Source organism: Pterocles gutturalis, unplaced genomic scaffold, assembly GCF_000699245.1.
Source record: "Pterocles gutturalis isolate BGI_N339 unplaced genomic scaffold, ASM69924v1 scaffold23944, whole genome shotgun sequence".
Classification (NCBI taxonomy): Eukaryota; Metazoa; Chordata; class Aves; order Pterocliformes; family Pteroclidae; genus Pterocles; species Pterocles gutturalis.
The window spans coordinates 1-15240 of record NW_010136385.1 but is presented as its reverse complement, the minus strand read 5'-3'; the positions used below and the strand labels follow the sequence as shown (position 1 = coordinate 15240).

Sequence of the window (15240 nt, the reverse complement as noted above, 5' to 3'; positions counted from 1 at the left end):
CCTCGGGGCGGTGGGGCCGGTCCGGGTGTGGGATGGCTCAGCCCGGCCCCGGGAGGGGCTGCGCATCCTTGTGCCTCTAAACCACCTCCCTCTGTGCTGTCGGAGCGCGTTAATGCAGTTCTCATGCAGGGACGTTTTTATTTTTTAAATTTTATTTGTACCTATGTGTATATTTATCCGTACCTACCCCGATTTCTTTCCATACAAAACACCCAACGGGAATGTGCCGGGTTTGGGAGATGTTTGTCTGAAACCAGGTTTCCATTGTTACAGCGTACTGTTAGTTTAAACCTTTCTCTGCAGAGGTGGCTGGTTCTGCATGAGGTGAAGGTGTCTGGAGAGCTGTCATGTTCTTAGCAGGTTTTCTGTCGTTTTGCAGTTGGCCCGAAGCTTTTCCAGTATGTCATAAAAGTCATTGTGCAGGCAGTACAGTTACTGTACGCAATGCTGAAGGTAGATCAGCCATCCTATATTCTTTTACAGGTATGTTTTATGTTAAGACTAATATTAATAAAAATAAATAGTACTACATTACAGGACATTTTTAGCAGTCTCAGACATTGTTCTAATTATTTGAGAACTAAAACTGGCCTAATCAATGGTGTAAGCTCATATCAAACTATTTATTTGTCTCTAAACTTTGATTTTTCTGTTAACAACTCACATTTGTTCTTCCTGTTAATTGTTGAGCTTTTGAACTTAATTAGCATGGATAGCAGTAAAGAATAAATCTTAAGAGAAATGTTTGTGTGTTTATTGTTGCTTGTCCAACCGTAAATTTGAAGTGCCTACCAATTTTCAAAGGAGAAGCTGACAGTTCTATAGTTGATGAATACGAAATTGTCTGTGTTAAGATCTTTTAAAACAACATAACTTCAATCATTTGATTTTGTTTTTCTGGTGGTTGCTTAGTGTTTGTCACTTGAGCACAGTCTTATGTTATTTTTATTTCTTTTATTCATGAAACAGAATCCTCCAGGCCTACCCAGTATAGCTGTTGCCTGGATCGCATGTCTTTTCTGGAGAAGCAAACTGATAATTGATTGGCACAACTATGGATATACTATGATGAGTCTGAATCACGGAAAAAATCACCCGCTAGTACAAATTGTAAAATGGTTTGTATAGTGATTTCTTCTCCTCTTTGTAAGTTGCGTACCTTTGCAGAATTCAGAAGAATGGAAACCAGAGGAGAGAATATAGTTCATGAAGGGCTGTTTCTGTGAAGGATTTCTGGATTTTGCTGAGTTAAACTGCTTTTTATTTCAGCAAACATGTTCTGTAAAGTGCCTTTGTTAAACATGTAGGAAGGCGATTTGATGAAGTAGGCCGGTTGCTTTTAGGTGCATATGCAAGCTTTGATCCTGTTATTAGAATTTATTTATACGTACTGAGGTTGTTTTTATTCTCTGATGCTGCTTTACACTCCAGCTCATCTTTAAATGTCTGTTTCTTGATGAATCTACTTGGTTACATGTAGATAAAGGCTTTAAAGGCTTTCGAGTGTGGTGTTCTATAGGCCTTAGAGGATAAGGGAGTCATGCTGTATCCCTTCTCATAAACTGATTTTGCTTCAGTTTAAGGAGTCAATCAGTAATTGGTAATTACATTTCAGTTACTGGGGGCAGTTGGGTTTCTTTGGGTTTTGTTTGGCTTTGGTGGGCAGTTACTGTTTGGCTGGTGCAATTGCCTGCCCGTGGTTTCTAACTAAGATGTAATTTTTGTCAGGTATGAAAAGCTTTTTGGGCGTTTGTCTGACTATAACCTGTGTGTCACTAACGCAATGAAAGAAGATCTCTGGGTGAACTGCAGCATAAAGTAAGTCACATACCTCTAACAAAGTAGTATGCACGTATGTGAAGTAAAATGGATGTATCCCTGATGATTCTGGATTCAGAGGAATCTTACAAAAGCAACTTTCCCAAGCCCATCCATCACCACTGACACACGTTAGCTCAGTTTTGTAATGAGCTAGTGGAGTGTGGGCATTCAAGGACCTTTGTTACCCTTCATAATTAACACCCCGTTGACTAGAAAGCAGCAGTCCAGGTGTTATGGAAGTTTGCTCCCAAGCTGCCTGTAGAATCGGAATGAAGCAGACATCACTGTGTTTTTAACAATTAGTCTGCCCTGCAAATTTTTCTTTTGCAGTCAGAGGGCTTTAACATCAAAGTTGCTTAGGAGCAGTTATGAAGTCGGTTTAAAAATCAGGACAATTATGTCTGCAGTTTGTACGGTGGCGTTACACCCCTTGAATATGCCCCCAAGGAAGGTACCCTTTGTTACAGGATTGGTGTACATCCTGGTGTATTCCAGCAAACTTTGAGGAATACAGGAAGTTGTAAGAATCAAAAATTTAATTATTTTGCTGTATTGATTTACGTAATTACTTTCTGCATTATGTTGCTGTAGCCTGTCACTGTACCATATACATTTAGTTACCTCTGGTTTTTATTTAAGTTGTGCATTTATTTCATTACAGGGCAGTAACACTGTATGACAAGCCAGCTTCTTATTTTAAGGAAACACCATTAGAACTTCAACATCATTTGTACATGAAGCTTGCCCAAGACTATGAGCCTTTCAAACCACGGTATGTGTAAGTAAAGCATGCAGTTACAGTCCTTAACCAAATGACATAAAGTTATTGCACTTCGTTAGCAGAAATACTCTTGCACAGGGTCACGAGTTTCTGAACACCAGCAGGCAGAGCAGTCTCTGTGTGCTCTGTGCAAGTTAGCTTCATTGTCGCTAGGAGGGGCCAGAATAATGCAAATCATTGAACTGGGATAATGCAACGCTTAGTGCATGGAATAATGGAAGTGTTTTATTTTTAAAGAAGTTGGCCTAAGTACTGAGGGGATCTGTAATTCATTATCTCCAGGGGGAGCTCCGCAGTTGGTGTCTGGTTCCCACTGAACTAGATGACAGCAATTGGATGCTTCATTAAGAGTAGCCCTTCCTTTCACTTACTGGGGAGAGCTTTCAGGATCTTGGTCTAAGTGTTAAACGCTCCTCTCTGGCCACGTGCAGGATGTCTCCTATAGTAGACAGCTTTAACAGGGTGTTACTTTATCAAGCTAACGCTTGAAAAAGAAGTGAAAGCTGTAGTGTATAGGAGGTTTTTTTTGGAGATGCCCACCATGGAATTATAGGTTCTGAGTTTAATTGAATAAATGTAGCGTTGGCCTCCACGCTCTGCTGTGTGTTTGAGACAGAGCTAGAAAGAGAGGCTGTTCTCTCAACTTGTTGAAGAATACACTTTGTTAGAAGATGGAATCATGCCTACAGCAGTAGCGTCACTAGGCTCTTGGTAGCAATAAGAAAGATGAAAAATGGTCTCTCCTGTGATCAAGAATCTCTGCAGCTCAGAAACAAAGTGTTTGGAAATTCATGCTGATGAAGCGTAGTTATTTCCTTCTGTGATTGTTGGCTGTATTTGTGTAGTCCATACTCAGAAAATTCTGTTTCCGTAGTACAGAGTCTGTCAGTTTGAATGCTGAGAGGTCTGCCTTTACAGAAATGGATGAAAAAAATGGACACGTGGTAAAAACCAGAGAACGGCCGGCTCTTCTAATCAGCAGCACAAGCTGGACAGGTTTGGAAACAAATATTTTTAATATTTAACCACTGATTAACAAAAGATAAAATGAGGGCTGTTTATTCTTCCTTGCACTTGACACTCGCTGTGCTGTAGAGGGACGTTTACGTCATCAGTGGCAGAATTACTTTTTTCCTTCATTTGGCTGGAAGAATTTCAAGGCAAGGTGCATATGAAATATCTCAGTCATTATAAAGGAGTGATTTTTAAAGTTGTATTTTAATTATAGAGCTACAGTCTAGAGGCTCAGCTTCAAGAATGATTAAGGAGATTTCCTACTTCTTTTTTAAACTTTAATTCCAGACATCCTATCTTGCATGGTGGTGTAAAATGGATTAATAAACTAAGCTATTTACTCCTTTGTTTCTGATAACTTATATTACATAATTTTCTCACTTATTTTTTCTCTGCATGAAAAAGGGAACAGAAAGTGGAAGCAAATCTATTGCTAGTTACCATGGGCAGAATTGTCTAAACCTTTGAGTTAACAGGGCAAGTTCTACACTTTGTAGCTTTAGAAACTAGACATTTTTAACTTGATGGCTTTGAGGATGTGCAGTATTGTGCCTTGTTTGTTTGCCATGTTGCTAATAAGCGGAGCAAGTAAGCACTGTATATGGTTATGGAGTTATATTTACAAAAATAGTTCTAGCAGATTTTTAATAGGAAAAACACATTCCATACCTAAGTCATGAGGTGAGGAAAATCTTGATTGTTGTTATTTAAAGACAGTAATGCATTATAAATGATAGAAATGTGAAATAATAAAGCTTTCTCTTTCAGAGGATGAAGACTTTTCAGTGCTTTTAAAAGCTTTAGAAGGTAGGTATGAAAGAATTAATCTTACCTATGTGAAGGAGAATGGTTGTTCTCTGGACGGTTATGAAGGGTTTTGTAAAGCAGTGCTTCCAGAGTCAAGTGAGAATGCAGGTGTATTGGATTAATTAACAGTGGTGTAAGAGCAGGAGTTGAAATACAGAAGTGCAACATCTGGATTCAGTTAGGGTAGTTGTGAGGGAGAATTCTACTTCCAACTAGCTTGTAAACTGCAATTTTGTTTTCTAAGCTATTACATATACTCTCCATAGGCATCTGATAATAGGAAGGAAGGGAATATGCATTGGCTTATTTTGTAGATTTTTCAGCTGCAGTTTCTAAATCGATATATTGAAACAGCTGATCAGGTGTAGCGGAACAAATGCTTCATGAATAGTGTATTTTAAACAGACCATAATTTATTTCTGTAGAAATTTGTAAGTTTTAACATTGCTAAATTTACTACTGTTTTACTAATTATGTTTACTTGAAGTAGGAAGCTAAATGATTAATACACTGTGACCATTCTTAAACCAGGCGTCTGCTATTTGTTGACTTTAAACAGTTTTTCATCTTTTGCAGATTATGAGCGGTATATCAATGAAGGAGTCAAGCTTCCATCTTTAGTGTGTGTGATAACAGGTAATAGTTTATTTGCATTACGATTCTTTCAGTGCTAATACAGAAGACTTCATTTTCACTTTTGTTCTATGCTGACCTGTTGATGGTGAAGAGAGAGGAGGGACTGTTGTCTGATGTCTGGCTATAAGAGCAGTGATTTATAGCTGGACTGTTAACAGCCGTGTAATCATGGCACACCTTTAAAGAGGAGAAGCTCTCAGCCTGCCTGTCTACTACAGCTCTGCATTGCTCCATGGTCAAAAGAGTTTAAGCTCAACATTGCGATGCTGCAGCAAAAGAAACTTAAAATCTGATGTTTGGAGTGTTAAGCAGAAGGGTTTTTTTGTAGTGTTGGAGAAGAGGTTCTACTCGTCAAACAAGGTTTTGCCAAAATGTTATGTAGACTGAATGCTGTTTGATTAACTTCCTCATTAAGAGCAAACTGAACCTGAGTGTGATTTGGAAGGGCCGGTTGTGCTGATGAAATTTTTCATTAGTTAGTTGGTTATCTTACAGCTGTAGACAAAATGCAGGTCAAGACTGGGGGATATGGATGGCAGGCTCTTCTGAATATTGAGTAAACAAGCAGGTTAGGTTCATGATGCTTTCAAGGGGATGTAGTTTTTTACATGTCTTTTTGGGGATTGCATGTTGTATTGTTTTTGATGTACCTGATACAACAGGAGTTTGTTAGCTGTGCAGTAAGATGCACAGACCACTCTATTTTCAGTCATCTTGATAAAAAAGACTGTTACACTTTTTTTTCTGTTTTCAACAGGTAAAGGACCTTTAAAAGAATACTACAACGGACTGATAAATAAACTGCACTTTAAACATATCCAGATCTGTACACCCTGGCTTGAAGCTGAGGATTACCCTCTTTTGCTTGGTAAATAGTGGGTTATGAAATACGCTTGGGAATGTGTGAAAAACACTTGGCAGATTTGCAAAGAGCTGCTGCAGATTTTGCATGGAAGCTGGTAGAATATAGTAAGCGGAAGAAGTTGCTGGTTAGTGATGATCTACATGTGTAGTAGTCGTGATTTTCACTCACGCCAGCAAAATTGCTGAACTTCTGAAACGACAGTTTTTCACTGTTATCCCAAGAAGTATGCATAGTGCCTGTGTTGCTATTTCAGCCTGTTCTTTGTACTCTTCATTTCTTCTAACTAAGCTGAAATACAGTGTGCCTGTGCATGTCCCAGTTTACTTTCAGGGTCATTTCAGAAACTGAAATTGTGAAGTTTTTGGCTGAGCAACCAGAATTAGCTGAAATTCTAAATTAACATGTCCTTGCAGTAGTATTCCCTCAGCATGTTCATTGTATTAGCATAAAGGGTGAGTAAGCTTAATAAAGTAGTAAAATAAATATTCAACGTGATCTGCATTCTGCAGTTAGAGCCTGCCAACTTATATGGCTGTAAAACAACGGTGTTTATTTGGTAATTTTTAACTAATGAATCTGATGTCTATAAATCACACTGTAATTTCTGTTTTGAAATCACTTGAATGGGAAGAGGTCACTCATGAACCATGCAGTGTCTCCTGTCTGGGTTGTGATGGAGTTTTCCTGTGCACTTCCCCGTTCTTAGCAGATTAAGAGGCAGAAAGGCTGTTTTAAGATACGTGAAATGTTAAAATTCCCTTTAATATGCACTCACCTGGTAATGTTTCGAAAGCTTGACTAATTATAGTCACAAATACATTACACTTGAAATGGAGTCAGTCTGGATGCTGTTGAAAATAGCTGGGTTTTAGCTTGCATCACCCCAAGAAGTATGTAAGTAGAAAGGTTTACAGTCAGACTAGAAGAGCTGCTTTCAAAGAGTTCAGACCCTTCTCTGTTTTGTTTGCTTTTCAGGCTCAGCAGATCTGGGAGTGTGTCTCCATAAATCATCCAGTGGTTTGGATTTGCCTATGAAGGTGGTGGATATGTTCGGCTGCTGTTTACCTGTGTGTGCAATATATTTTGAATGGTAAGAGCTTGCTTGTTCTGATACAGTTTAAGTGGATCAAATAAAACAGTAGTCTTACAAAGCAAGAGTTCAGCAGCTTCTGCATGTAGCAAATGAGATTCCAGTATGTTGCCATTGTAACTTTTTTTTTAATTCAATAAGATAAATTAGAAATCAAGGTTGTTTTATTTAGGGTCAGTTAAAAAATTAACACTAGTTTCTACAAAGTTGGGAGCATTTAACACAACCAATTGCCTTAAAAACCTACCCTGAAGTCCTTTGTTTCCATATATCTCATGTAAAAAAGCTTCCTTCTGCGTAGAAGTGTCTGTTCTGTGAAGGGATGAGTGTATGCATAGTCAGCCTTACAATTTGCAGTCCTTTGGGAAAACGGTAGCTTTTATAAAGATACATTCTTTGTGAAGATCTCATGAACTGGATCATGGACAGGTTTTCCTTGTAGGTTAATTTTAAAGTAGATTATTGCCTTGATTTTTAATGTATGTCGAGATGAATGGCCCAAAGACAGAGTGAGGGCCCTTTTGTGCTGTGATAGTGGATTTGGATAGTCTGACATAGAAGGGAGAAACAATCTTTAAATTTAAACCTTTAAAACTCCCTTCTTCGTTCCATTTTGTCAGGAAGGAAGCTCATTGTATCTGGACACCCAAGATCATAATGTTACAGATACCCTAGCACAGTCCCTTCGGACGTCACTGTGCAACTTTTTAAATGTATGTGTCCCACTTGCTGTTTTTTGTCTCAAGTTTTCTTCTATGACTTTTGTTCACAGTTTACATGAACTTGTGAAACACAATGAAAACGGTCTGATATTCAGGGACTCCAGTGAACTTGCAGAACAACTAAAGGTAGAGGCTTGACTGATTTCTTTTTTTTTTTTCTATAACTGCAGAGGCGCTACCACATGAGCCACCGTTTCATATCTGACTGTCATCTGTGTACTTTGCATTCTCTGAAGATATTGCTTTGCCTGGTGAATGTTATTGGCCTCACTTCTGTTTGAATATGAATCAGAAGCTGGCAAGAACATTTTAAATATTGTCACCATACACTGTTTGTAGTGCCAGACCAAAGAGTGCTCTCCTACTGCAGCATTGTAGTTGAGGGTTAACGTTGGGGAGGCTAGAATGAGCCTAGAATGTAATATGATGGTATTTTCCTGTGGTTTTCCTTTTTTAACTTACAGATGCTTTTCTTGGGATTTCCTACACTGGAAGGCAAACTTCACAACTTCAGAAGAAACCTCCGTGCGTCCAACAAGCTGCGCTGGGATGAGAGTTGGGACCAGACTGTTCTTCCTTTGCTTGGGCAAAATGAATGAATGACTTTGTGGAGGAGGAGAGTGTCAAAAAAGCTAATCCGTTCCGGGAGGTGCATAGATTTGATAAACAGAGAATAAACACTTTGTATTGCCTGTAGTTGCAGTTTTTAACTACTTCATCTTGGGATAACACCTCTTCCTTTACAATTTGAGCTTCTCACGTGAGTAGTAATAGTGCTGAAGGTGCAGCTGGGGCTATTTGTTGTGTGCCAAAGGTGTAAGTCTTGAGGGAAGACACGGTTCCTGTGCTGAAGAGCTTGAGCCTGGCCCTCTGGACTGTCTTTCCTTCCTCACCACTTGGGATGCAGCTTTAGAAACTGGGAGGGAGGTTTAGTTACTCTAGGAACTCTTACGTGCAAAATCTGTTACTTGTTCTGCTTAAAAGCCACTTTTTGGTGAAGAAACAAATACAGATATAAACTGTTACTAGCCCTTCAGAAGGTGATTTTGGTGTTTTCCTTGCAAATGGTGATGCTTTTTATTTGAATCGTTTTATTTGAGGATAGAGAGGGGTTTTATTTTTTCAACCAGTTGATATTCTTGGCTAGTCTTCCCTAGACAAGCACTGAATATCCTCTTGTATGATTCTACTGAGACAGAACCACTTAGTTTCAAAGTTGTTTTCCTTTTTACAGCGTGTGCAAGAATATGAGAGCACAGCCACTGGTATGTGACAGCTTTATTGAACAGATAGAGGAAAACAGACCTTTCAGTGAGTGTTGTCCTTTTTTACTGAAGTGAATGTGCACATTTACCTTGAGAAAGAACATAAAATTTATCCCTTTTTGAACAGATGAATAGAAAAGGAAAAAAAAAACAAACCAGGTTATTAAAGTATGTGTAACTTAATGAAAGGGCACTTCACTTTCTGAGTGCTCACTCAGGTATACCCTGCATTATTTTTTTTTTATTGTTAATATCAGTATTCATCTGCAGACCTAATGCTTATGAGATGCTTTTTTCCTCACTATGTAGATTCTTTATAAAACAGATGTCAGCCATTTAAGGAATAAATAAGCCTGTTTTTATCGTGTGGTTGCTGCATTGAGCCTCTTTAGAGTTCCAGATTGAGTGGTGGTTTCTGTACCAGCAGGGGCTGGCAGTGTCGGCTGAAGAATGATCTATGAAGATCTATTTGCTGATTTTTTTATTTTTTTTTTCTGTTTTCAAGCAGAATTCTGTCTGATGGCATGGTCGTTCCCCTTTAGCCATTGACAGGCCCATGGAGGTAAATTAGGCCCTTCTCTAATTAAACAGTAATGACGAAAGCTTTCGAGAGGCTTCATCTTCCTGTAAGAAATTTTTTTAGATCCAAAATTCTAAAACAAAGCGTAGTGTCATTACTTCTGTGTATCCAACTACCTACTAGCAGGCATGGCTGCCTTCAGCTGGAAGAGTAAGATGATTCTTCACATGTCACGTTACCATCATACCATTACAGAAGGAGGAGGCTATAGTATTTGTTCATTTTCTTTTGAGTAGCTTTTAAAACAGGTACAGAAAAGGAAGTCAAAGGAGGAGAAAGAGCAGCATGTTTGATTTGCTGCTTCAGGACCAATACTGTCCAACAGGAAGATTATTATGGAAAGTTTCAAAGAAGGTGAGCTAAATTCTTCCTCCTTGCAGTATACGTAGAACGTTGCTACAGAATACGACTCTTTTTGTATTTTCTGGCCAGTCTGAGAGGATGTCTTCCTAAGAGCTAGCTGTGAAAGCAACAGTCCTTGCGTGAGAGAAATGTAAATCAAATTCTGATTGCTGCCATCACTGCAGAATAAGGATGCACCTGATTTACAGCAGAGCCTATTCCCTCCTCTCACAGCATCATGTAAGCTTGTGACACTTATCTACTATTTCACTGTTGGTATTATTAATTTTTAAGATGACAAGTCTGAAAAACAGAGTAGACAACAACTGCGGATGGTTTTAATGTTAAAAAAATATTTATTACTATGAAACCTTGTTTTGCTCCCTTGGCAGTGTGAGATACTGCAGATGTGCCTCCATTATTTACAAATCAAAACACAGTTGAAAAAAAAATATAGTTCAATTCCGTTGTCTTCTACAGCATCACAGTGCAGTACAATTGGGGCTTTTTTGCTCCTGCTTGAGGTTCACTGACACTTTTTGGGGGCAGCAGCTTGCTTGCATACATGCTGACAGTTACAGGAAGAAACGTAACTCAGACAGGAGCCGTGCGGAGAGTTGTGTCCTCGGTGCCTCTCACGTAGGTTTCCAGAATTCACTATAATCTTGTTGCAAAGACGAGATAGCTGCTGTTGGTCTGAAAATTCTAATTTTGTCACATTTTCCAAGTCTATATAAATAGCTGTAGAATAGTTACATTTGGCTGCTCGTCATAGAGGAAAATCCTGGTGCTGTGGGCTGGAATAATCCGCCATCCGATCCCAGCTTTATCTGTAGAGAGAAACACTGGGAATCATAATTCTGCTTAGTAAAATGAAAAGCAAAAGTTGCACGTCAAGTTCTGTAAGAAGAGATCTTTAGCATGCTGTTAAATCCTGATGAGTATGTATTTTTAAAATTAATTTTAAAATTAGGTGTTTTTTAACCCTCAGAGAACAGTTAAAGATTTTAGGCTGCATCTCAAATGTCCTCACTGTGACAGTGTAGCCCAGATGGTTTTCCTCCTTTTAAGTTTAACCCTTTTTTAGTTTCCTATTGCCACCATGCTTGTAATTAATCTCAAGCTGGCACTAACAAATGTGTGTTGGGATAGACAGAATGTAGCCAAAAGCTAAATTCCAATCTCCTGATGAAATCCATGTGGGAAAGTCACTGCTCTTGGGCAGACCGTTCTCAAATCCAGCCAGAGGATAAGAATCTCGCTATCGGACAATGCCCATCACCAAAAAATCCTCCTGATCATCTCTCCTGCAGACGAAGCAATGGGGAAAGAGGCCAGAACTCTTGATACACTTCCTGAAAAAGGCACCCACCGAGTTCAGCCTGGAAGAGGTGATACGTGTCTGGGTTACGAATGGTGGAAGCAATGTAGACCTCGGGAGGTTTTGTATCGGCCCGGCAAGTGGAGAGTTTTTGCAGCACACCAATAAGGGCTAAAGCGATCTCTGGATCGTACACCACATCTGCACAAAAAGGAAAACATTCAATATTTATTGAGAACTGAGCAAAAAGCAGAAGGAAAACTACAAACCAAAAATATAAAAATATTTACCTTGCAGGAGAGTATGATTTTCATATTCAAGGGTTAAACATTCCCAAGATGAGATCTTGGAAAATACTTCAATTTTATGTGCTATGTCAAGTCACCCTCATCTCTAATATCATCCCAAAATCACTAAAAATCAGTGCTCCTCTGTAAATGGATGGTCAGACACTGTGTTTAAGCACAGCTTAAGGGAGACAATAAAGACGTTGAGCATTGGTACTGTCCGTTACAACCGGAATGAAACTGCATTGTTAAAAATCGGTATTTCAGAGCCTGATTGTGAAAGACGATTTGAACCACAGCAGTTTTCATCTTTAGGGATTTCTACTTTAAACTCAATAATTTCCTTGAGAGCAGAAACAGTGATGAAAGATAAGACTGATCACGGAGGGGTAGAAAGTGTCAGTCTGGTGTTCAGGACAGATAAGAGGTGGTTGTTCGCTACCCAGAAAAGTTGAGGCACAGACATGTGCTCGTGACGTGTCCCAGTTACTCCTGAAGCAATGTGATAAGTGTATCTCCTGCAGTAACTATTAACAGCAACTAATAGATATAAAAAAAATCACCTTCCATTTTTAATTGCCTCTCCATCCCAAGTTCTGCTTGGGTTCTTTTGTGCTTTCCCTAAACAGCATCGCTGGCATGAGGTAACATACATACAATGACTTCATTTTACAGAACTCGCGGGTGATAGCTTTGCTGACCAAGGCAGTGTATTTTATCAATTTTTCACCCAAGTTCTTAGGTAATTTTTGCTTTGCAAAGCCTCAAATCAGGGAGTAAAATCCTGTAAGAAATTTCATTATTGCTAGATTTTCTATTATTAGATTTTTTTATAAACTCCCTTGAGATTTATACATAGGCAAGGTAAAAAAAAAAGTTTGTTTTTTTTTTTAATATGTGTTACCCCTCAAGAGAATGCCAAGATTGCCTGTTGTTATTGGTGAGGCTCTTAAGTGGCAGATTTCTCATCTTCCGTTTCTGGATTTAAAAAAAATGCAGAAGAGAAAAATAATTTGCTTTTTGGTGTTATGTACCCAACTGTTAATACCTGAAAAAGAGAGAATAGCGAAATGAGCGGGGAGATCGGTCATACGCTTCCAGACACGGTAACTGAAGCGGGGCTGAGTGACTCCAGCGCACAAACACCTTCGCGCTTCTCTCTCTAACCTGCTTATTCCTGGCCGATGGCACAGAGGTGTAATCAGGAATGTGAAGTACCTGCTGCAACGACGATGTCCGGTTGAAGATCCAACAGTTCTTTTTCTGTAACTGAGCCCCAGTCGAGCTCTGCAACAATTAGTTTTGGGTTTTGATAATTTTTTGCTTCTGCCTCGGGGTCTTGGGACTCCGTTCGGGTGTGATGAGGAGTTTCAGGCTCCAGGACAAAGCCGTTCAAACGGATGTTTTCTGCTAGCTGTTGGAGAACACAGGGGTGGCAGTCACTAAATATATACACCTTGGGACTGCAGGTTTTACAGACTGCGATGCCAGTGAAGCCGATCCCGCTTCCTAATTCCAAGACTGTCCTGAAGGGGAATGGAGTAAAATGAGTGCTGATTAGGACTCCAAACTGAGTTAGGAAATCAAACCCAAGTATATCTAACAGATTATTTCAATAATTTTTGAGTAAACCATCTGCAATCTGGTAAGTGTTTCAGATAACTGTGAGAGTTGTTGGTAAACACTGTTGTAAGCATAAAAAATACTGGAAATACTGCTCTGGCATATGGTACAAAGCATTTCCACCAGAGAGGCGAGGTACATAGACTTCTGCAGCATGGTTGTCTCCATCTAGACTGGTTGTCTGGTTGTTTTCATGATCAGTGGAGAGAAACAGACCCTTCAGCAGCACAGCTCCTGTCCTTGTGAGGTTGATATTTAAAATGAACTTAGCTGAATCTTTCCTCGAAAGTGCTTCTTCCTCTCACCTGCTCATAAGCAAAGTCTAGACTATGAAAATACCTGCATGCTGATCGTCTCAACTTGGGAGAGATGAATCCCATCAGAGAGTGGAGTGCACTTGTTAAAGTTCCTGGCTAGACCGCGCAGCAGCTGATGTTTAACAGTTTGATCTTAAAACCTGTCTTAAAATAACTACGAGGTCCTCTCCTGTGTTAAAGTTTGGTGCAGAACAGATGAGAGCCAGTAGCAAAAGGCTGTAGCCATTTCAGTTATTTGGCAGGTAGATATTATATGTTAATAAATTCCAGTTGCAGAGCTTGCTCACGGTACAAACAAAAGTACCTTGGCTTCTTTCCCCATCTTTCCGTCTGCGCTGCTGCCGTTACCTGTTACTGAAAACTGTCGCGTTCTCTGCCGCCCATTCGGCGAGGTGAAGAGCAGCATCCCACGTGACGAGCCCCGTGGTTCCTCCAGAGATGATTGCCATGCTCTCGGAAAGGGTAACAGCTTCTCCTGTGGGCTGGAGGACACACACACACCATGGATTTTACAGCTTACAGTCAGTATTGGCACCTGGAAAAAGGCAGGAAGCACTCCGGGTTTCTGGGGAATTACTTTTAAAGCCAATAGTTGGGATGATTAAAAATTGGTTTATAATGATGCAAAATGAGTTCTTACCAGTAAGTAGTTTTTGTAGCAGTGAGTAGATTCTTCTTCATTTAAAATGTCTGCCAGCGCATCGTACAGCTCATCCAGGGGCTCAGCTGCTGTGGATTCGTGCTGTGCGCAAGAGAACAGGGCGGTTTCGGGTGTCATGAAACAGAAAACGTCCAGACATTAAGTACCATCTTAATATATAACATTTACACTGAATGACGTTTTTTGTTAATACAGATAATTCAGCTTGGCCCATAATGTGAGATTGGTGTATTTTCAAGAAAACAAAAAACAAAACGAGTTGCAAGGGAGATGAAAAGGTAAGCACTACCTTTTTGATGAGCTCAGTTAGGAAGCGCCTCCTGTACGTGGTGGAAGGAGGATATTTTAGACACAGAGGGTGGAGGACGGTCTGAAAGGAGAACAGCAGTGGGTACCAGTTACCAAGTGATGGTTTTATAAAGGCAGTAAGGGGCCAGAGAAAGGCGCAGGAGCTGTTACTGGCCCTTGGTGCCACGACATGCCCTGCGATTCAGGCTGTAGCTAAAAGTGATGCTGAGCCAGCAACTGCCACGGGGTGACTTCTGATCGCTCCGTCAGTTTACAGATCTGGGGCAGCAAACGCCTTTTTCACTTTTCAGAAAGAAAACAGCAAAACTGAGTGGCAAGAGAGTCCAACCTGCTCGGGTTTGCTCTCCTCTTCTCTCTGGCTCGGTTCGGTGCCTCATTTGCCATCTCCTGCCACAGGCTGGGTGCAGGCACGGTGAGGGCTGCTGTGTCCCCACTCGGGTCCCCTCCTCGGCCATCAGAGCACCGCGACACAGCACCAGCCTCGCTCGGGGCATTTACAGAGGCTGGTGCTCAGGCACATGGGTCTTACCTTCGATGCTAAGCCCAGCTAAACACCAGGAAGAGAAGGAACCTCGCTGTTGTGCTGGGCCCGGAGCAGAGCTGTGCCGCGGTCCCCGAGCCAAAACCACCCCCCAGCCCCCCGCCTGGTCACCGCACGCCGGTGGCAGCCGGGGCTCTGTACCTTGTGCAGGATCTCCAGCAGCAGGGCGGGGTCCGGCGCGGCCCGCAGGCTCTGTTCCAGCTCCTGCAGCACAGGAGATAAAGCTGCGGCGGCCCTGTCCCCGTCCCCGTCCCTGTC

The 15240-nt window shown here is 40.7% G+C and overlaps 2 protein-coding genes across 2 annotated transcripts; one reads left to right on the top strand and one right to left on the bottom strand.

The window, feature by feature from the left end:
- Positions 1–319: 319 nt before the first annotated feature.
- On the top strand, positions 320–8373 carry LOC104458627 (chitobiosyldiphosphodolichol beta-mannosyltransferase-like). The gene is given in 12 exon segments (XM_010082288.1): positions 320–367; positions 370–483; positions 970–1118; positions 1729–1818; positions 2483–2593; positions 3477–3598; positions 4385–4423; positions 5000–5059; positions 5817–5927; positions 6900–7014; positions 7787–7862; positions 8201–8373. Coding segments are annotated over 12 exon segments (1170 nt in total). The 3' UTR covers positions 8336–8373.
- Positions 8374–10652: 2279 nt separating this feature from the next.
- Positions 10653–15186, bottom strand: FAM86A (family with sequence similarity 86, member A; the record flags this gene model as incomplete). The annotated part of the gene is made up of 7 exons (XM_010082289.1): positions 10653–10753; positions 11296–11445; positions 12750–13057; positions 13820–13953; positions 14112–14213; positions 14422–14502; positions 15124–15186. Coding segments are annotated over 7 exons (939 nt in total), but the record flags the coding sequence as incomplete, so codon positions are not given.
- Between the last annotated feature and the right edge of the window lie 54 nt (positions 15187–15240).